This window comes from Cynoglossus semilaevis, chromosome 12, assembly GCF_000523025.1.
Source record: "Cynoglossus semilaevis isolate Cse_v1.0 chromosome 12, Cse_v1.0, whole genome shotgun sequence".
NCBI classification, from domain to species: Eukaryota; Metazoa; Chordata; class Actinopteri; order Pleuronectiformes; family Cynoglossidae; genus Cynoglossus; species Cynoglossus semilaevis.
The window spans coordinates 15,945,865-15,969,835 of record NC_024318.1 but is presented as its reverse complement, the minus strand read 5'-3'; the positions used below and the strand labels follow the sequence as shown (position 1 = coordinate 15,969,835).

Genomic DNA, 23,971 nt, shown 5'->3' with positions numbered 1-23,971 from the left:
AAAAAGCCCATTTTTCTTCCTACTCTCTTTCAGCCATCAAGGTATTGACACAAAGGAAATCATTGTATCTTTCTTGCACATGGACACGGCCACATGCTCACACTTACACACACCCAAAATATTTTTATCTCTTGCAGCCCATTGGGAGCCATAGCTGTGGGGGAGCGGGGGGCGGGGAGGGCAGCCTTCCCAAAGTCAAACCCAGCATGATTTGATCAAAAGACTAAGAGCAGCGTAGCGGATCTATTTCCTGTCCCTGACTTGGCGGGTAAATTATCATCACTTAGTCTGTCGCCCTTGTCACACAGCGCACCTCTTTTGAAGTGCGCGAAATAGCACAAGAACTATTCCCAGAACAGACGGCAGCCCTCGTGCTACAAAGCGTGGAGGCGACCCTGGGGTGAAAACTGTTTATGCTGGTCAGGAAAGAAAAGAGGGGAAAAATCTGCCAAAAGTGGAAAGTGAGAAAATGCTAACATAACTTACCACTCCATGGGGGGAAAGATAACAATGATGTCACCCTTGAGGTAATCGCTCTGCGGAGGATGCGTAGTCCAACTGATTAAACACGTTGAAAGGAGTTGCTGGACTTTATTGAACATGTGGCCAAACACTGCGCTCTCAGCCAAAATCGGAAAAATTCTGTTTGCTAAAGGGCTTTAACGCAGCCCCGTTTGACCATTAACAAAAATGCAAAGTAAGTAATTTACCATCTCAAAATACCTTCCAGAAGAAGTAGAGGAGACACACTAATATATTTGTATTTTTACTTTTAAATAAGGGCTATTTTGACAAGCTAACCTGAAGAATTGGACACGAACAGTGTCCACATAGCCCAGTCGTGGGCAAACTATTTGACTCGCGGATCCACATAGCCCAGTCGTGGGCAAACTAGTTGACTCGCGGACCACAATAAGTCCTAAAATTTGACAGGGGACGGGTCAGGAGCAGGTCGATGGAGCGTTCGTATGAGCTAAAACAAATGTAAAAGTCGTAAAAGCTAAATTGCTAAAATGCTTTTTAAGCCTTTTCTCCGCCATCTATTGGAGAAATGCGGGCATTGCAGGGAAAAGGCAGAAGTATAATGACAATAGAAATGAATTACATAATTTGGACAAGTTTGGCGGGCCGGATTAAAAAGCCAAACGGGCCGCATCTGGCCCCCGGGTCGTAGTTTGCCCATAGTTTGCCCATGTGCCCAACAGTGGTTTTTAAACCTCTGACCTTTTTAGGACCAAGACTAAATAATATAAGGAATAAATCTTGAAAAATACTCCTTCCCTTTGGGAAATTTTGGCTCCCGATGTGTGTCCTGTAAAGTTTCAATATTACCTGAGCCAGATCGTTATTGAACGGTCAATCAATAAACTGCCTCGTCTTCTTAATGCACAAACATCTCTGTCTTTTCCAAGGAGACTTTTTACTCATAGACTTTTTCCTCCACAGATTTACGATGTCATGATTCATTTGACGGGAACAGGGATTAGATAGGTGTCAAAGAACGATGTTGTGCCAACAGACTCCTCCCATTGACATTGGGCCATTGCAACAGAATCAACACGTGTACTGATGGTGTTTTTGTCAGTAAGAGTGAGATAAACGAGCACCATACCCGTACTTTGAATCCAGTTGGGAGATTGATGTAAATGAATCTGACTGTGACATCTGGGTTCTGTGTTTATCCATTTTGATGTATGGAGATCAAGTCGGAATTCTCAGTAAGTTGTGTTTTTGTCACGATGATGCCGTGTGCTAAAGTGCGCCGATTCATTTATTGTTTGACCATCCAGGCTTTTCTCATGGATCGTTCTTGAAGACCCAGCTCTTCAGAGAGCGCCTCGTTTCTTAGCACTTTCCTATACCTCCCTTCTTCTTCTACATTTATCTCCACCCTGGTTAAGAAGTCACACTTTACTGAGAGTTCTTCTATGTAGCTTGTTTTTTTTAAATCTCCTCTTGTAAGTCTCTTTGGATACAAGCATCTGCTAAATGCATTCATGTGAATGTAAATGCCATCACTTCAAACCAAAGACACAGCAGCCTCCCGTCTCACGTCTTAGGTCGATGTTTTGAGGTCAACGTTTGGTCACATGGAAGTGGCGTAAACCTGATGCTACGTTCAACGGGTTTCTCTAGCGTCTCCTTGATTTTATTGGATCCTACGAGTGTAACTCCCTTTTCATTTGGCTCATATCTTTTACACTTGAAGGTGTTTATGGAACAGTTATGCCTCATTACACAAGCACGAATGTTACAACCAGGCCTAGGGAAACCTGAGCACAATAGGAAAGTACAAGACTGGCCGTTCCCCGACTCTCAAGAACGAAACTTTCTTTTCTCCATTTGTTGTACAACATACATATAGTATAACAAAAAATATCAACAAATGAGTAATACCGTCCAAGGCTGTGGTAAATATGATGTCATTTTCTCCTTTTCGTAATTAGGGAATCATAAACAAAATGATTGTGTTTTTCTCAGTGATTTCACCCAACCTGACAGCAGTTAGAATACGGTACAAAATCCCAGTTACACTGGTACACACTCACATTTTAGGTGGTATGCTAGTAGTATGCTACTAGGGATAGGTACAAGTTCAAAACGATACTACAACTCGGAGTATCTGCCCATCTAATATCAATCCGAAACCTTCTTTTCTCCTCCGACATGCAGAATCAGATTGGATGCGCTATAGTTGTTTTTTTATGTTCGATCCTAAACTTTGGACCAATATCAAACCGATACCGATCCTGAGTCTTGAGTGGAGCCATCCTTGCGAGGAAGCGTAAGGGTGATTTGAATATTTGAGCTGGAGACGTTGAATTGGAATTAGCAAAACAGTAGTCTTTGGTAGAAAAGTGTAGAAAAAATATCACTACCAAAATACTACCTTGTAGCTGCGAAGCCTTTGTACCCATCCTCTTTAGATCTTTTATTTTGAAAATGTAATGATCCTTCAACGATGGCGCGGTATTATCGGTATGGGTAACGCATGACACCAGCCAACTGATCTTTGGTGCAAAAAAGGTTAGGGACCGCTGCTGTTTAGCATGTAGCAAATAGCTAATATTTCAAGATAGTAAATTTAGCTATATGTCTATCATCCTTCCCTGTCAGTCTGTAGAAACGGAGCATACAAAGTAAACGCAGTACATGTTTTATGTAAAGTATTTGTCTTGGTTGCGTGCTTTCGCCAACAGATGTCTGCCATCACTCACGTCGTTTTCTTTTCCATTTATCCTTCTCAAAAATCTCAAAGCCAACAACTAGACAAACAGGCAGAGCGAAGCGGTGACACACCCTAGCAGATCCCATCCCAGGGAGACAGAGAGGGACTTTTTGAGTCATTTGTCCGGCTGGATACACACACACACACACACACACACACACATGCTTGTGTGGATTTGACTTAGTCATAATGCATTCCCAAACACTGACCCTAACCTAAACTATTACGAAGATATTTTATTGCTTACCCATACTTTGATGGTCCTTTCTTCCCCGCTGTGTTATTGTCTTTCTCACATTTCAATCACCGAACGACCCGTTCTGCTGCATCGTGACGCAGCAATGAAAAGTTCAAATCCAAGTTTAAAGAACGGTGTGCACGCCGACTCTTTGTAGTTCATAAATGAATGCCTTATCCTCATCTGCTTGGGGAGTTTTCTTTTTATATATAATTACAGGCTTTCTAGTGCTTTGTTGTGAAAAGATAAACACACACATCTACCAAATAAAAGAGGAAGATATAGTTAACCATTTAATTGAAGGCCGACAGCTTTATGTGCACGTTTGTATAACGCGCTGTGTGGAACTGATGATGGCCTAACATCCCCTGTGTACCTACCGAACATGTAATGGGCTGCAGCTGTACTGCAGTGTCGCTAGCCGATGTTCTAGATATACATTTTTACCCGCTTTGAACCCTGCGGCTTAAACAATGATGCGGCTAATTTATGGATTTTTACGGGCTAACGCTAAAGTTCATATCGCTAGCAACTAAAATTACTTTTTTGGTAGGCTATTGTGTGTTATACTTAGCAACTAAAATTACTTTTTTGGTAGGCAATTTAGCGTCTGTCTGTCTGTGAATGGCTGCGTCCGTATATGTGCGTATGGATGCTTGAGAGAACGGTAGCTAAAGTTGACAGCAGTTTGATCCCTGTCATGTTGAAGCCTCAGTTGGTTATAGAGGAGCTGTTAAAACTCTGTTTACGTTCTGTTGTGGTCGCTGTGGCTGATAATAAAGACCCCAACTTCACTGTTTCTGAGTTAGCACTGGCGCTAATGTTAGCTTTGTCCCTAGAGCAGCTCACTAAGTGTGTCCTGGGCATTCAAACTACGGTTGGGGCGCAGAAGCAGGAAAGAGCTAACGTGTAATCAGCCGCGTTACCGTTTGGAAAAAAGCATTTATTTATTTATAAGTGAAAAAAAAACAACTAACGTGTAATCAGCCGCGTTACCGTTCGGGGAAAAAAAAAATCTGTTTAAATATCCCATTTTACAACGTGGACACCTGCGGCTTATAGAGTAGTGCGGCCTAAATATGTTTTTTTTATTATTTTTTTCATTTTAAATTTAGTGGGTGCGGCTTATATTCAGGTGCGCTCAATAGACCGGAAGTTACGGTAGATTGCATAGGAACTAGTGGGTGAACAGAGCGGACGAATACGTTTCACGCGGGCACTATTTTGGGAAATTCTTGCATTTCATAATGGCTCCCACCGAGCATAAGTCAGACTCTTGTGATTTTTTTTTTTTATGTCCTAGATTATTACGTTACCGCTATGTTAGCGAAGGTGAGTGACCTAGGTACTTATGTACAGTATCTGAGCTCCGACATATGAAAAGTTAAGTTACGGCGCACTGTAGAAAACCCGTAGTTTGAGAGTTTGTATAGGCGTTGTCTGTAAGCTACTTAAAGCAAACAACTCTATCCAAATACGCCTGAAATTGTGGTTACTCTTGTTGGTGTATATTCTTATTTTTATTTAACCAGTTTCCCATCTTTTCCCATTTTAGAGACTATCTTCTGTAGCATCCCAGTGAAAACGTTGCTGCTTCCAAAATAATCCAGACAAAAGAGACAGGGGTTTATTGGGTGTGATTTGTAGTTGGTTTGTTCCATTCGAAAGGAATATTCTCTGTCATATATTCTGTGAATATTGTTTGTTGTTAAAATCACCATAACTCATCAAAGTTCAGGTGTTTTACGGACTAGCATGCCCGTACCCTTGTATGTGCCTCTGTCATCACTCAATATCCAACACTCACAATCTCTTCTCTTTTTCTTTTCTCCTTCTCCTATGTCTTGGGTTTGTGTTGTAGCCAACTGCAGCCCTCAGTGCCAGAACGGAGGAATGTGCCTCAGGCCTCAGCTCTGCGTTTGTAAGCCTGGCTCAAAAGGGAAGGCATGTGAACAGAAGACCCAGCCGTCCAGCCAGCCTTTCCCAGCACCTCCAGGGAATGAACCCACCAACGGTCACAGAAACGGACACACCACTGCAAACAGTAACGGATACAATGTAGTGCCACAGTGGCCCATACCTCAGCAAGTGGCTCCCAACGGGTATGCTTCCGCCTCATCACCGGCGTCCAACGCGGGTCAGATGAAACTAACAGTGAAGCCATACTCTCAGCTCGTACGACCGCATTACATCCAGCAACAAATCCAACAGCAGTGAGTATCTTTCCTAGTGTTACCCTGTTGTTGTTGTTGTTGGGAATTGCGAGACTGAAATATATGCTAGTAACAGACATCTTAAAATTCACAATATTTAAGGGAAGAGCTGTGGATGAATGTTTCTTATGCGCTTAACGAGCGATGCATAGATTGACTAGCCTAAGCGTGGGCAAACTTTTTGACTCGCGGGCCACAATTGAATAAAATTGAACGGGGGGGGGGCCGGGTCTGGAGCAGATAGATGGAGCGTTTGTGTGAACTAAGAAAATTAAGACATGTTAAAGTCATGCATAAAGGCTAAAATGCTAAAATACTTTTATCGTTTTCTATGCCATCTATTGGGGAAATGTGGGTATTGCAGGGAAAAGGCAGAAGTATAATGATGATATGAATAAATTATACAATTTAGAAAAGTTTGGAGGGCCGGATTAAAAAGCTGAACGGGCCGCATCCGGACCCCGGGCCTTAGTTTGCGCATGCCTGGACTAGCCAGTTACTGAAATCGGCTTGTTTTCATCATGACCGTCCACTCAGCAGACATTTTGCGGTTGATCATTTTGTGCAGGAGAGGAGGCTTACATTCACATGCTGAAGCTAATATGTTGTTAGCTTGAAAGTACATGAGAGTGAGCCAGGAAGGCACCAAGCTCACTATTTAACAGAGAGGTTAACAGTGGCCGAAGTCGTTCAGAATGACAAACCTAATTTGAAATTTCAAACTCAGATGCAAATGCCCAGCTGAAGTGACCTGGAGTATTGTTTTTTTTTATAATTTTTCTTTTTTTCAGATGTAGCGTTACGGTTGCAGCTTCAAGTCATGCAAGTGTTGGTGTGGTTTGTCAGGTTGTAGATGAGACGAGGGACCATCTGTTGTTCGAAGTTGTTGAAATACGGCAAGAACCCGTGACTGAGTCCATGGGATATACTTTATATTTACTCAGGATTGGTCCGATATTGGTCAAAAGTTCAGGATCAAACATTGAAAAAAAACAAAACATCTTTAGCCTGTTGAATCTGATACCTAAGTTTAAGTGCGCTCAACTTAACCTTGCGTGACATGCTGTAAACAGGAACGCTATCACTTCAGCAGCGGCAGCCCGCAGCATGCTGGGGGAGTAAAAGAACATATCAGATCGATAATCCAGATAGCATTGACATGATAAAGTCGTATCGAGCCATCTCTACTAATAAGGTGCAGTGGTTTAAAAAAACAACAACAACAACGCCGTCTTAACCAATTATTGCCTGTTATTGTGGATAACATTATGTACAGTATATGGATGACAACCGCAGCAACCAACAACAGCTGAGAGAACAAGGGGGGACGAGCGGCATTTGGGTTCTTAATTACAGTGACCTACTTGAAGATTTAAAGCTGGTACCGGTGTCTCAGACAGGGAAAGTAAAGTGTGTACAGTACATACAGCATATACCACTAAAAGCTTGGCAGTGACTGTTGTGGAGCCAGGTGCTGCTCTCTGGCTCAGGTCCGTGAGGATACAAAGCTGGGCTGCACCTGTGGCATTTCTCTGGAAGTATCAGTTTGACAACAGTAAGAACGGCCAGATGTATGTGAGTGTGTGTGAGAGTATGAGTCGATGCACGCTGACGTGGGACTCTGGCTGGTGAATTTTGTCTTACACTGATGCCTTTTTTTTTTTTTTTTTGCTTTGCACTGGACATAACGACTGAATGATTTACTCTTTGATTGAGTAGATGACATTTTAAAGTACATTTTAATGAAGTGCTGACCGTGCCGACTGCGGAGAGGAAATCCTGAGTTCATTGGTGTGCCTCAAAAGGCAGAAACATTAAAATCTGTTAATAAAATAAAAATGTTAATATAATAAAAATAATTTTTAAAATGAGCAAGATCACCCTCCAGGGGTGCAAACAGAGAAAAGATGGTAGATTATGAGCAATTAAAATTAAATAATAAAAGAATTCAAATTAAATCAATTAAATCAATTAAATAAAATATTAATATAATTCCATTGTGCGTAGTAGGGACCATACAGTGTGAGACTTAAATCACATTGTGCCATACAGCTACATGCATTTAATCAGTACTCCAACATATAAGTTATATATGAAGTATTTTAAGCTTTTTTTTCCCCACTGTGACCCTTAACGAAATGAAGCAATAATACAAAAAAAAAAATGGACAAAGATTTGATATGAATGCATGTCTTATATGTACTGTTTGTAAAATGTCAAGTGACATTGCAAAGTTTCTGGTACTGTTAGCCGCAAGGACAAATAATTGTCTTTTTCATTAACGATTCTTAAATTGGTTAAATAGGAGAAAGTACTCCAAAATCTCAAATCAACTCGCTGTGGTTAGAAAATCACTTTATTTTCTTCTAGTTTGTCGTCTTAGTTCCCTTTTTCCATTTCTCTTTTCATCTGTGCGCTATAGAACACTCAGGCCTAACCAAACACTCTCATTGGTTCAGACACGTGACGGTGCTAGTCCCAAGCTGGTACTGATCATTAGTGGTGGTACACTTTGTTCATTTTATGGACGTGGGTCACTCTGACTCACTCACTAAGGTGATCTAATTCTATTGAGTCAGATGAGTCACTATTCTGTGGTCTTTGGCCACAGAGCAAAAAAGTAAAAAAAAAAAAAAAAAAATCTTGTATCAGGGAAAAAAGGCTTTTTTTAAAATCATTTTTTAAAAAATATTGTTGACTACATCCAATGAAGAAAGAGGGCAAGGGGGTCAAAAACGTGAATGCCAACCACAAAACTCCCCCATGGATCATTTGGCCAAACAACTTAAGTATTTAATCGGTACCTTTAATGTTCTATACTGTAAGGTCTCCAGTGCACGGCCACGTTTTTTATGACAGGGATAAAACTGATGTCGTTGTTATTTTTGGATCCCTCAGGACGCCCCCCCCCCACGCCACTGTGGCACTGCAGTTCCCAATGCAATTTCCCTTGGTTTATAAAGTAGGACATGATGAGGGCTTTACACATCATCGTAGTCCAGCCCCATAAATCATTGCTGACAACATAATTCCTTTTCAATGGCTGTCACTGCGGTTCACCTGCAGGGGTCAAACGCTGCCGTGAATGGTGCGAGAGTGTGACACTTTGGAATAAAAAAAGAAAACAAATAGTCCAGGAGTTTTTCGGTATCTGAATGTGACAATGTGAAGTCTTTGAATGAATTAAAAAAAATATGTAAAAAATGTAATATTAAAAAGCAAACAGCTGCTTTTGACTGCTTTGAGAAAACAGTATTTACACATTGGATCCATTGCTGGTTTAGGTATATATAATAATAATATATAAAATTATGAAATATTTCTTGGGGTCCAACGCTGGTTTAGGTATATATAATAATAATAATATAATATTATGAAATATTTCTTGGGGTCCACGGTTTCCGAGTGTATCTACAGGTGTATCTGTAGTAGTAGCAGGAACCGTCTCTTTTTTGCGAGGCAGCAAAAAAGTTTTGATCGGCAGTTGTTTCCGCTGCTTCTTTTTCCAGTCGAGAAGTAGCTTGTCGGCAGTCACGACGTCGTCCATTTTGTTGCAAAATTGAACCGATTGAACCATATCGTCCTCCACTTCCTGTGACATCTCTCGCAGATCTGAATCCAGGATACAGTATATTTTATATATACAGTTTCAAAAACCTGCAAAGTCGTGAATCCGCGAAAGATGAACTGCGAAATAGCGAGTATACAAAAATAAAATACATGCATTGTTATACTAGTTGGGTTCACAGGAACCAGGTACCCGTAGTACCACATTCAAGTCACTAAGAAATTTATTTAAATGTTGTTGAGCTGAAGAGAGCAAAATATCATAATAACTAATATGCTGCTAACGAATGAAATTAGATTCAGCAAAACTCGTGTATCGGCAAGTTACAGGTCCAAAAAAAAAATCAAAAAATTTTAATCAGTGCCTCTTTATTTTGAATACTTGTCTTGATTTCTGTGTTGATAAAATGACAACATTTTGAAGGAATTCATCCTGTTGCTAATTTCTTTTTAGCTTAGCTTCACCATGGACAGTTTGCCATCAAAGGTCCACAAAGAAAAACATTCACAATCGCACATTCCGTCAGTTTAGATTGAACTAATCCTGACTGTTGTACAGTTAGAAGGACCTTTTCTGTAATTCACATCACATAAATGTCTTCTAAGGAATTCCGTCAGCCCTGATGGTTTGTCAGCATTGCTCTGTTGTAAATCGATACTCCATTTCTGATACAATTCCTCGGCTACTAATAGCTTTTGGAATATCCCCACGCGGCATTGTATGACCTGAATGTCTCAAGTCAAATCTGTAAGTTTAGACAAATCAGTACAATTTCTACGTCTGTGCGTGGATTGTTCACGGGTTGACTGGGTCAAAACATAGACAAGTAAACGTTCCTGGATTATAACTCAAGGCGCTTCTGGAGTCCATCAGCACATGTTTGTCAGATCAAGCCCCGTAGATTACTATCTCATGGTCCCTCCGCCGACTGAGAGCTGTGTTTCTCTGATCCCTTTATTCGAGTCCATTCCTTAACCTGGAGCAAATCTCTGACATAGACTGGAGGGATTGTCTGCCTGCCCTCAGAAGAATTATCCCTAATACGTGCGAGTGAACTGTGAGGTTCAGTGGGTTCGGCAGACCAGAGTATGTCAGCTCTCATGGGGAAGAAGACTTGGACGACTCGAGCTTAGAGGTTGGTGGTGGATTGTGATTGCGGCCAGAGCAGTTAAAGCCGAGACTGTACAGATTCAGACACACACACACACACACAGATGCAGTATCAACTCAACAATGTGTTTAAGCAGAATCGCCGTCCATATTTAAGACCCGTAGGCTCCTATAACCATTGATTGGACACTCTCCAAGTGCTTCTGACTTACTTTTTATTTAACGGGCGCAGTTACCGCCGGTGCACGCGCTCGTGCCAGACACTTTGTTGAAACTGGAGTGAGATCTAATGTTTATGGCTTCTCACTTTTTGTCAGTTTTCACTCCCTTCCAGACCAAACATGGGATCAAAAGCCGTTCTTTGAACATTTATTAGTACGGTATTTGTCATATTAGGATATATAAACCTTGCGCATACCAACGTTTTTACATTAACAAACAGAGGAGTACGTGATGAATCACCTTCCTTGTGAATAACCTTTAAAATGGTAAGGTGAGATAAATCTAAATAAACATGTTGTACGGCTTAGGAAAAACATCGCTTTATAGTAGAGGGGGACTCGCTGTGAAGTTGCTAAAACTAAAGCTGGTTGACAGTGTTAACGGAAACCCATTTTTTTTTAAACGACCTTAGACATTGCTTTTTAACACATTCCATATGTCTGAATATAGACACCATCAATCCTTCTGCTTCGGCGTTATACAAATCTCCAGACTAGACTTGCACGTGCAACACTTTTGTGATTGACTTCAACTGCTGGTGCTATAATTATATGAAAGCTGTTCGTACAGGCTAAAGAAAGACATTTGAAGAATTCCAAAGAAAAATGAGTGTAGTAGAAAGTAGTCTCTGTTGAAATCATTGCTCGGTGCAATGTTCTCTGTGTGGTTTTTGGGCAATATATATATATATACACATATATATATATATGTGTATATATATATATATTTATATATATATATACATATATATATATATATGTATATATATACATATATATGTATATATATATGTGTATATATATATACCTGCCCAGGGTTTCATATCCAGCCCCCATGTCCCCCAACCTTGGTCAGACGGTCATTGTCAGAAAGTGACATCCAGCTTAAAAACAACTCGGCAAATTACTCTGCGAATTACCGCTGTGGCAACTCGTACTAATGAAAAAAAAAACAGAAATGATTCTTTCTGATGATACGATGCTAAACAACAACGTAAAAGAGGTATAAATTACAGAAAAACCTAGACATGCATAGGCACCAGTCACTGTTGGCAACAGTTCACAGGGCTGATTATATGGTGTTTTTCCGAAAATGACTGAGAAGACAAAGGAAGTGCTCGGCCAGCCACATCATCACTTTTTATTTTTAAGGATGTCGAGGTTACGCCTGGTGGTTCTGATCACTAACAGCTGCCCAAACAGTGATGAGCGCATGTAGTATTTAACATATTCACGCTGACCTTTATTTTTAACACGGCCCCATTCCAGGATGTGGGGGATGAAACTTACTATTTTAATACGCGCACCAAAGTAGCACGCGAGCATGCTCCCAAGTTTAACTGTCGAGAGATAGCCATTGGCTCATACATATACACACACACACACACGTCATGTTTTGTGTGTGTCAGTGTCTGAGGATGTTATCATTGCTTTGGAAAGTTAGACGACCGGTTCAGTGGTGGTCGTGACCGCACTCAGTCATTGTTTAAATGGTAAATTATTCACAATACGATACATTACGTGGGGATGCGTTGGGAGAGTGAAGATCCATCGTCATCTAACCCTGTGATTCCCAACCACTGTTCTGTGCGGCATATTAGCTTGTTGTCAGAGATCTTTAGGTGTACAGTGGAAAATGTTCTAAAAACTATAATTTATTTACTCCATATATTTAGTCTTTGTTCCTCTATGCCACCGTTTCAGGAAGAAAATATAAATGGTTTTCTGCCAGGTGGCAGCAGATGGCTGTGAAAACTAAAAAAAAAGACTTAGCTGTTGTGTGTCTTTCTTCAATTCCTGCGAGCATATCTCCGCAGTGTTAGACTAAACAGATCGAGGTTTCACACTGGGTAAGGAAATTGTGATTAAATTGAAATTAAGAGTTCTTTCATTACATACATACATATATTATATACTTTTTCTCCTTAGCTATGGGTTTTTTTTTTTACACCTACATGATGCAGGTCTAGCTGGTGTTTGGTTCATGGTAAAATAACAACAGTACACAAGTACACAAGTAAAGTGTATGTTATATGTGGCGAAATAAATACAAATGTAACGACTGAAAAACAAGGCCACCAAATTTAAAAAAAAAAAAAATAAAAAAAAAAACTAAGCCTCATCCGGTTCACTTTGACCACACTTGGTTCCAGGGTTTAGAATGAAGTCACACTGAATGACTCACCGCCTCAGGAAGCACCATCTGCTGACCAGGAGCACAGGCAGAGAAATGCCTCTTGCATAGTGACAGTAAATCACTGTTTAGTGTTATCAGTTTTCCTTTAAATTGTCGGCGGTGGGACATGCTGCTCCGCTCGCGACGTCAAAGGACGTAACGGCGGCGAATTAAATCTAATTCAAGAGCATCCTCTCTTCCGTGCCATCTTTTATTGGTGGCGCTGAAAAACATATTTGCTTTGCAAGTCACACATGGTTTTCTATACAAAAAATAGAATTACAGAGTTCTAACGTTCTAACGTAGACTGGATTTAACATTGAGCTGTTGCGCCCCGAAAGGTATTTCAATCTAACGGCCGACGCCAAGTTGAACGGTTATAAATTGCAAGTCTTTATGTCCGCTCCGTAGACATCCGTCATTGTTGGGATGCGCCACTGCTTTATGTATAAATTAGGCTCTGTCTGAAATCACTCCCATGTTTTATCATTTCTTTTAAACGTTGGAAGCGAGCCCAAAACATAAACCATTTATAAACAGGCATGACTCCCGCTTCTGGTTTTCTGTTTGCGTTTAACACAATAATTTAGGAGCGAAGAGTTATGCCTGTTCTGTTCTGTTCTTTGGACTGTGTTTAGAGGACGTATTTTATAAAATACCATTACCTCATCAAAGATATTGGGAGGTTTGTAAAACTTGACAGTCTGGAAAAAAAAAGGCGTTCGGACTGATAAGAGAGGAAAGGACTGGTAAGAGAGGAAGTGCAGGATGATGATGTCAGGCTGGAGATAAAAACAAAAATGCATTTTTTTTACACTAATGGCTACATATCTTGGAAGAGGAAAAAAAAAAAAAAAAAAAGCTAAAGCATATTTAGCTTTTCCAGAAATTTTGGCAAGAGATGACATGCCTTCGTCCAAGGCGAACCACAGAGGGCAGAGAGATACTGCTGCTACAGCTCCACGCATTTAATCAATGGATTGTCGAAGTAAAAAGCAGCCGCTCTGATAGACACATCCCAGGTTGAAATCATTACTTCTGACCTTTGGTCATGTTAATGATAATCTGTTCACAGCTGAGATGCTGAAATATCTGATGTGCTAATACTTCCTGACATCACACAGGATGTTCCCTGAAACGGGCTAGTTTGTACAAAAATAAAAATTGACATTTTAACCTATCCAAAAAAAACTTTTTTTGGTACTTATACTGACGGTGGTATTTTGGGAAGTTTGTTCTCTGACTGAATTCACAGTGTGTATCTTGACCGGGTACATTTACGATACCCTTTTAGTGAGTATCTGATTTTGTCCACTCCTTATCTTTAGGAGTTAGAAGATCTTTGTACGATACCCTTTTAGTGAGTATCTGATGTTGTCCACTCCTTATCTTTAGGAGATCTTTTTTTGACCTGACGTGATCATATTGGTTTAAAGTGTTTATCACCGCTGACGTGATCATATTGGTTTAAAGTGTGTTTTTCTTTCTCCTTCTCTCTAGGATTCGACCCGTGCCCATGCATCCAGTTCAGAGCCAGCAGTACGTCATAAAGCCCAAATACTACCACACGCACACAACACACCGAGAAACGCGCGTTCAGTCCCAACCAGAGAGGCCGATCCCGCTGAGAGTTGGAGCAAGTCAATTTCACGGTGAGTTGGCCAAGAAGTAGTATAAAGTATTTTTCACAACTTGTCTCTACTTTCGGGGGTGTTCCAAAAAACGGACCCCTTCGACACCAAGGGTGTAAAAAAAATATTTTTTACCCCTTCGACACCAAGGGTGTAAAAAAATATTTTTAAAAAAATTTACAGAACTTTTTTTTATTAACAATTAACATGAACATATTCACAGTCTTGATCCATTTTATTTTGGTTTGATTTCTTAGGGATTACAACTCAATATATCGCCGTGCCTGTGGTATTTGTTTACAGCGTCTACTAGAACAGATTTGAATAAACGGATTTGATCACCTCATCGATGTGCTGCAGACGGTCACCTCTAGTGTCAACCCTAGCAAACGGTTACATCATTGCCTTTTCTGTTTTTTTGTGCTGTGACCTTTGCTCCTTTGACCCTTGCCCTGTTAATGGCCACACAAATACAATAGTGACTTGACCCCTAGATTAAATCGCCATCGCTCAAAGTGACGCGCCGCTCGCAGCTTCAGAATGGCTTGTAGTGCAGTGTTGACTTGACTTTGCCAAACATGACTCAGAGCACAGAGGTGTCTCCAAGAACATGCCTGGGACACAGACTCTTGTACTCAACAGGCCAGAAGGGACACAGTTGAAGCGGATTGCAGCTATTTAGGGAAGCTAGAGCAGTGATTCCCAACCGCTGCGCCAGCGCACACTTCCAGATTCCAATTTCACTTCGTTGGTTGGTCTGAGCACTGTAATTTACTTACTGCAAATAATTTGTCCTTGTTCGTCAGTGCAACGATGACAGGATAAGGACTGTTGAAGGAGGTCTTTGGGTGACTATCTTCAATTCCTGCAGGTATAGCAGCGCTGTGTTCAACTAAACAGGCCCATTTTTCACAATGAGTTTATTCAAACCAGAAGATATAATTAGATTTCATAGCATTTATTTTTTTTGATTTTTTTTGTTTGGTGGTGTTGAGAAACATTTGGTCTAATGGACGGCGAAATCGTTGACTTGAGGTTAGGTGACAAAAGCTTACGCGGATTAGGACCTCTTTTATGAATGGGTGAGAGTGGGCAAAGGCCTAACATAGTGTAGATTACATAATGTATGTTATACAGTTATAACAATCTGTTTTTAGTCGTGCCTTTAGCCGTCACGGTCATAGTCGACAACAACGCTGTACATCCTAAGGTTTGAACATTTTGACAACTTTAGCGATTGGTTAAAGTGTAAAACAAATTCACCACATGGACCCGAGTCCTTTTTTTTTTTTTTTTTTTTTTTCTTTTTCAAAGAATGTAAACTGCCGTTTCAGCCGTTGCTGCGTCTTGCCACAGCCAGACAAAGCAGCTGAAGGATATTAATGGGAAGGTCAGCAGACGGAGCAGTGCTGGGGTTGTAGACGTTGTAGTGCAGCGCAGCCTTGAGAATACACAGATTTGGCCACAGGTCAAAATAACTTCTGTGGCTCAGTTTAATTTCAGCTCGTAGTATGTACGAGCCAAGGAAATGGCCAGACATCAAAAGCAAAAAGGAAAGTGGCACACACACACACACACACATACACACACATACCTAGAGAGGGGGGAGCCACCATAACGCATTACATTCATTCATGTTCGCTGCGTTTGAAGAAAAGGCAAAGACTAATTATGGGTTTTATTTGTGGCTTTATATAAATAAACAGTCAACTGGTTTATTTTTTAAAAAAACCTTTTTTAAATCCTTCCATGGCTTTCCCTGTTCGAACTGGGCTTCACATCTCTGAGGCTCTGAGTCAGGACTCGAATTAAGGTAAAAACATTTTTAAAAAAAAATCCAGTCCTAACTTTTGAAAAACCAACCGTTTCTCAAAAGACTACATTATGAAAAAAAAAAGTCTTTTTTTACACAATAGGGTACAATGGTAAAAGTCGCTAACTCACTCTGTCAAACATCAAATCCAGTTACAGATGTCCTATTACCGAGCCCGCTCGGTCCCTTGGTACTGCGCTGTAAATCAAGGTCACCATTAACGGCAATCTCCATTTAAAAGTCCATCCTTCACCGTCTTAGTCAACCCTGGCTTCAGTGTCTCCGCTGTCTGCAGAGACCTCAGCCTTATGGCTCAGCTCGGCCTTCTGTGCTCTGATGTAAACACCAGCCAGGAAGAAATAACTCCGTGACCCTGCTTTGCATTGATTGATATTGATGTTATGTCTGCGAAGTCTTGCTGATTCCCCTACCATATGTTTAACACGACCAGGGAACTCTTGTTATGATGAAGGAGAGTTTTTTTAGGGTTGAAGGGTAATTCAATTATGAATGGATTCTATTATTTTCTATATAACTGTTAATTGACAGTTGCCATGGACAATACAACTTTAAAGGCACGTGAAACTATTTAGAAGCTCAACCACGTAGGGCTCAAGGATTCACACTGTTACCTAAGAAGAAAAAAAATCCATATTTAAAGAACCCTCTTTGTTATGTATAACCATGATTTTTTTTTTTTTAGACTGTAATGTACCGAGTTTGTTGCATGACTTGGACTCGAGTCAGACTCGAGTCATCAATTTGATGACTTTAGACTCGACTTGACAAAATGGAAAGAGACTTGGGACTCGGCTTGGACTTTGTCATCAATGACTCGTGACTTCACTTGGACATGAGCCCTTTGACTCGACAAGACTCCAAAACCCACAGATTATAAAGTAAGTTATTACGGAGCGCTCTGTATGTGCTGTCGGCACAACATCCAATCGAATTAGACCCACGTTGTTATGACGCGATAGCACTGAGCCAATCAAATTGCGAGACAACCGATGAGGAAGAGGGACTTGACTTGACACTTTTCAGTCTTGACTTGGACTCGACTCGCACTTTGCCTGTCTTGACTTGAGACTTGACTCGCACTTGAGACTTACCTGTGACTTGCAAGGCAATGACTTGGTCCCACCTCTGCTATCTGCTCGCTACTTCCAAAGCAGCTGTGCTAACCGCTACACCAGGGGTCAACTGAGAGCTACTTCAAGGGCACTTAGTAATACAAACAGCTACGTGTTTGATACAGACATTAACAATAGTAGTTCTGGGTCATTCAGTAGAATGTAACTCTTCTTACCCTTGTCATTTCACCCATTTGAATATCACTGCAAGTGGAACTGATTCAAAAAGCACAGTAACAGTACAGTTTTTGACCCTCTTGTTGACTAGTTTTATTTTTAGAACATAACCCATGGGCAACTTAGTTAGTCCATGGGGGCTACCAGGTGTCCCACATTGTTGACCCCTCCGCTACACTATGTAACACTGTTACAGTAGTGTTTTAGTAATTGGAGTTTCTAATGTGTTCTGGATTATTTAGATTAAATAATTTGCTTTTCTTACTCCATTTGGGGACATAGAACAAAACAATCTCCCCCGATTCTCAATGAAAACTTTCAGATAGAATTTAGAGGCTACTCAGCTTTTTCCGTGCATCTAAACGAATACTCAGGTCTTTGATGACTAGACTTGATAACAAAGAGTGCAAAACTGAGAACTTTAAACACATAAATACAGGGATCAACACTTCCATTATGATGCAAAAGGAAGCGGTTTTTTTATCTAAAATAATATTTCATCCTAGATAGTATCGCAGAGGTTGCCCTTTTTCTTCACCCTCCTTCTCTGAGTAATCCTCCACACAGGGCTGGGTTTTCAGAGGGTGGGGATGACGCAGCAAACAGGAAGATAAGTAGACAGGGTTTTTTTTTTTTTTTTTTTTTTACTTTAATCCTTCTCGAGACAACTAGGACTACTACTGCATTGTTTTCTCTATTCAGGGATTTTTTTTTTCTTTTTTCGTTGTGTAATATACTCACGTTCAAGCGCAGGTTGTGAAATGTGAAAACAAGAAGGACTAAGGAATGAGAGAGGAAAACTGGAAAGCTCACAGCAGACACGGCCGCTGAAGGTAGCATGCCCACTGTCTGTTTTGGATAAAAGGTCTGTAAGCTCATCTGCCAATATCCACCTCTCACAGACGTACTCTGTGATAAAGATTTGGACGGCATCCCAGAGTTTTGATTGCCGAATATTGTTTCTCTCTCTCTCTGACTCTCTTTTAGTTTCTTTTTTTTTTTTTATCTTCTTCTTCTTCTTCTTCAAGAAGCCTTGAAGAACTGGACTCAAATGAAAGGAAGTTGGGTCGAAGCAAGTAGTTGATAGAATGCTAATGGAGCGAGGAGACGCATCATGGGTTTTTAATTTTTCCCTCAATAACAAAGGGAAGATTATTGATTGATTCCTCAACAGCCCGGCCGTAAAAGTTTGGACCTAAAAGTGATATCACGTTTCACCGGTGAACACAGAAATGACCTCATTTCTCCTTGTCTGCCTCCTCACGGATTTTGCCCTGTTTCTTGGAGCAGTGGGCAACCACACGGGAAGGATCAAGGTGGTCTTCACGCCCACTATCTGCAAGTTGACCTGCGTTGGAGGCAGATGTCACAACAACTGCGAGCGGGGGAACACCACCACCATCATCAGTGAGAACGGCCATGCCACAGACACTCTGACTGCACCCAACTTCCGAGTAGGTAAGAGATCGCTCTCTATTTGACTGGTCTAGAACAATTTAATAAACACACACGGTTGTCCTGAAAACACACTGAAAACATTAACAGTGCTGCAGTCAAAGCTAAGCTAAGCTAAGCTAGGCTATAAGTCATGACATGTCATGTTTTTTTTTTGTGCTGGATTTGCTGGTTAAATATAAAAAGGATCACGTGAAGATGAGCTAATCCAGGCATGGGCAAACTAAGGCCCGGGGGCCGAATGTGGCCCGTTCATCTTTTTAATCCGGCCCGCCAAACTTTTCCAAATGTTATCATTTATTATTTATATTATCATTATACTTCTGCCATTTCCCTGCAATACATCGGTTTCCCCAATAGATGGCGTAGAAAATGATAAAAGCATTTTAGCATTTTTTATCTCCTGTCATTTATGTTAGTTCGCACGAACGCTCCATCCATCAGCTCCTGACCCGGCCCCTCTTCTTTGGGCTTTTTGTGGCAGTTTTGAACTCTTTAGATGGAATTACTGACACCTGGTGGCTCTTTTTGACACCAGTGAAAAGTGAGACCCAGCAGGCTAACACTGCCAATGTTTTCTTTGGAGTTTAAAGAGGCCAGATTACAGAGCCAGACCCAGCTTTGTCTTGTGTGTAGGTATTTCTATGCGTTGTTGGGGGAGATTGGCATCTAAACAGTAGAGCAATAAAGCTCTGAGTTAAGAGTAGTTAGAGCAGTTTGTTTGTTTAACGTACACCAAATAAACCCCCCCCCCTTGGTCACAGACCCATTGTTTTTCTTCCATACGAAGCGCAGACATTAGACGCTGCCAGAGTCTGCCTCTGTCCTTACAAGGACTGCGTCAGCCCATCTGAACCCCGACACGTGCAGAATCACATGAAAGGCAGTCGCAGGAGGAATTCCTGTCTGAGTCAGCTCCTGGAGTTACGGTAGCTTAAAGATGGAAAAGAAAGAAGAAAAACACACCCATGTAAGCTGCGGATGGCCCGGAGGCATGTTTTTCTTCTCGTTACTGGAATGAAGCCATACTGATGTATTACTGCATGACAGGTATATTGGGCCCCGTGTTGCTTTTGCTTTAGAACGTGTCAACTTTGACCACCAGGCAATGAATGAAATACTAGGTCTGACCGACCTTTGGCAGTGTGTGTTTTCGAGGGTTAAAAAGACAGCTTTGTGTTTTCTCTGCATTCTTCGTTACAAAGAGACATTTCACTTTGGTTTGCGATCCGTCGCACTGCAGGTTGTAACGTGACTCTCCGAAAGAGACGCTCACCGTAGTTTCTTCTACGACATTCTAGGACTATTTTCTCTTTTTATTCTGTTTAAGATGTTTTGTATCAATTTCTTCCATGCTAACCTCATTAGCGATTCCGGTCGTCCAGATTGATACGAGAAATTACAGGTGTATACAGTACAGGTGCTAGATGTTGACATCTGATGTGCAGGTGATACCTCACCCCAAACCACAGTGAGGGCTCCAAGCAGTAAAATCCCTTTCTGCCGTCACACGTATCAATTAAAATGTTTGTTTTTTTTATGTAGCGATAAAACTTTAGGATGGTAATCCAAATAATGACGGGTATAATTAAACTCTGCGGAGTTACCACAGCCACTGCTGCTATAACTAAACACCGACTCCTGCTATTGAATCGTGTGTCTTTTAAACACAGTATCACTATTTCCATGTTTCAGTAAAGAAATGAAGAGACCACTGTGTTGTCAAATAAGTTGCTGAAGCTGTTGACCTTTTTAAATAAATGAGAATCCTAATTGGAGTTGGGGGAAAAAAAAAAGAAACTCATCGGTGAACAGCTCCTTGTACTGAACATTAATTAGGGAGTATCAGGTCACGTTCCAATACTTCTATGAGTGTTAAAAAAAATGGATCCCTACATTTGTCAAACGTATCTCTTAGTATTCCCAGCAGCAATTATGATATTGTGCGCTAGATCTTTAGCTTTGACTGAATCTTTGTCTAATTATGTTTGGAGAAGATTGATTTTTCTGTTAAACCCTTTATCATATCTACGAGTTTTGAGCCTTGGTTTCTACTCTTTTACTAACATGGTAGATGTTTACAAGCGATCGAAGTTATGTCATTAGAACGTCAGAGAACCATTTCGTCCACAAGAACACCAACAAGAATCAAGCTGTTGTTGTCAACTTCGGAAAATGTTACAGCAACCGGGGAACAGTTTCCTCATGTTACACCTGGATTTGACTGAAGGTGTAGAGGAGCCTGTCGGGGCTTGTTCCATTCCTCTTCTGCCCTGGATTTCTTTTCTTCTTTTCATCTCTGACTCTGCCTTTAAAGCAGATGTGGGTATGTGTATGTTTACTTTCTGCACAGATGAAACTCAAAAGAGGTAAAGAGAGATCCCCCAACACCTGGTCCGAGGACCGATAAGGGTCCGTAGATCATTTGGTACCGGGCCGCAGTGGTATACTGTGAATAAATGTACTACAGTTTTACTAATTGACTTCATTCTAAAAGAATCCAGTCATATCCCTTTTTCTTTTTTCATTCAAAGATAAAAAAATGTCAGACTTTGATACTAATAGAATAAAGTCTATTTTGAAAATTGAATGATCCTTCAACGATGGCGCGGTATTGCCGCTCCACAGTAACGGCTGATACCGGCCGACCGTTCGTTGGTACAACAAAGGTAGGGCTAAACAGGATTAGTCAATAGGAATTGTGCTCCTGTGAAGTGTTGACAAATATTTTTCACCAGAAATACTGAACTTGCACAGACCATGACGGGAGCTTTTGACTCTGTTGGTTCTGGTTTTGGCATGTAAACAAATACATTCTTATCAGATCAGTGGAAAATGAAAGTTCCTGCCAAGGTGATGGGGACATAACTTGGTCGGTGGCTTGTACGTAGGTCATTGATACCAACAACTATTCTAGGAATGACACGACAGCGCTCAACAAAATCCGTTTTTTTGTAAAATAGGACACATCCAGACTGCTACATGTGAATCCCATCTGGCCTGCCGTGGCCTTTGGAGAGCAGATTAAAGTGTTGTTTTTCCAGCTCCTTTGGCACCGTTTCTTTTAGGTGAGCGTAGCAACCTGCCAAGCGCTGAGAAAATTCTGGCTCTGGGCTCTTCAGACATCGGTAGCTGCCAGCTCATTTGTGTCAGTCTTAGTCCAGACACTTCACCGGTCTTTTTTACAGTCGGAATAAAATAAACAAAGTCAAGTGGGAGTTGGAGTGAATGTACAAGTCAGTAGGGAGGCTCTCAGGAACAAAAATACAGTTGTAGCCTTTTGTGGAGAGAAAACTGTTCTCTGTGTGTATCGGTAACCCCTGTGAAGTCTGATCAACTGCTGCCATGAGGAGGAGTAAAGCCTAAAAGTATTTTATGTGTGACTTTTACATGTCATTTATCACCCCCTGGTAAAAACCCTCATGCATCGACAGTATATGGCTGAAATGCTTCTGCGGGCTACAGGTGTTCTCCTTTGTCCTCGAACTGCACTACAGCCTACTGTGTAGATATATATACATCCTGTAGGCTTTTCTTATCTCAAGAAACCTAAGCACTCAAACGCCAAGTTTAAACGGCTGACACTCTTAGTTCCAGGTTTGTTTGTTTTTTTTAAATAAAACTTGCTAAATAATCATGTGGGATTCTATTGTAGCGTTATAGCCAAGTCAATTCTTCTAGTAGCTTAACAATTACGTAACCAGTTTATGTTTATAATGATTTATGATGTGTTGCAGCATCAAGGCAAGTGAGACTCCAAAGATGTTCGTGACAGTGTACCTCACTATGAAACTGATAAAACCAAAGACTTTCTGTTGAAATTGACCTTGAAGTTGACACTTATTTTCTACACGTTTAACCATTGTTTACTCACTATTGACTATATTGAACCAAAATGCATACTTTGCTTTCCTACATTTCCCGAAAAAAACTCCTGAGGGATTAATAAAGTTCTATCTATCCATCTATCCATCCATCCATCCATTCTTTCATTCATTCATGCATCCATCCAACCATCCATCTATCCATCCATCCATTCATTCATTCATTCATGCATCCATCCAACCATCCATCCATCTATCATCTATCCATCTCTCCATCCATCCATCCATCCATCCATCCATCCATCCATCCATCCATCCATCCATCCATCCATCCATCCATCCATCCATCCATCCATCCATCCATCCATCCATCCATCCATCCATCCATCCATCCATCCATCCATCCATCCATCCATCCATCCATCCATCCATCCATCCATCCATCCATCCATCCATCCATCCATCCATCCATCCATCCATCCATCCATCCATCCATCCATCCATCCATCCATCCATCCATCCATCCATCCATCCATCCATCCATCCATCCATCCATCCATCCATCCATCCATCCATCTATCCATCCATCCATCCATCCATTGCTGTTAAGACAGTAATATTGTTGCTCTGCTGTTTTCTTCCCAGTGGTCTGTCACCTTCCTTGTATAAATGGGGGGAAGTGCAGTGCCAGAGACAAGTGTCAGTGTCCTCCCAACTTCACGGGCAAATTCTGCCAGATGCCAGTGCAGAATGGACACCAGCAGCACCAGCAGACAGCGGGTGGTTACGGCCAAACTCAGGTCCACTCCACTCACACGCTGCCGCTGACCTACAGCAACGGCCAAAGTACTGGTGAGTCGTGGCGTCGTCATCAGTTTATGAAGAACATGTAAAACATCACTTAAAAAAAAAAATTGGGTACAATTTTTACGATACTTTCTGTTGCTAATGTTTCTTTTTTTTGTATTCCTCAAGTGTACAGCCCGAACATTGTCAACATCCACATCAAACACCCCCCAGAGGCCTCCGTCCAGGTCCACCAGGTGTCTCAGCTAGACAGCTACCACAACAACGGACATCAGATCAAGGGCTCCCAGTCGGGCTCCTCGTCTTCGTCCACCAGCTACACCTACCACCACGCAGACAGCAGCCAGAAGATCCAGCATCATGGCTACAATGCGCC

The 23,971-nt window shown here is 41.2% G+C and overlaps 1 protein-coding gene across 1 annotated transcript in view; it reads left to right on the top strand.

Annotated features, from left to right (window-relative positions):
* Window positions 1-23,971, top strand: part of ltbp1 (latent transforming growth factor beta binding protein 1) — a 71,418-nt gene that overhangs the window by 12,308 nt on the left and 35,139 nt on the right. The window contains exons 3-6 of the mRNA XM_025060729.1: window positions 5,329-5,680; window positions 14,256-14,407; window positions 18,800-18,967; window positions 23,434-23,640. Of these exons, the coding sequence (XP_024916497.1) occupies window positions 5,329-5,680; window positions 14,256-14,407; window positions 18,800-18,967; window positions 23,434-23,640 (879 nt within the window). The remainder of the gene's footprint in view (window positions 1-5,328; window positions 5,681-14,255; window positions 14,408-18,799; window positions 18,968-23,433; window positions 23,641-23,971) is intronic.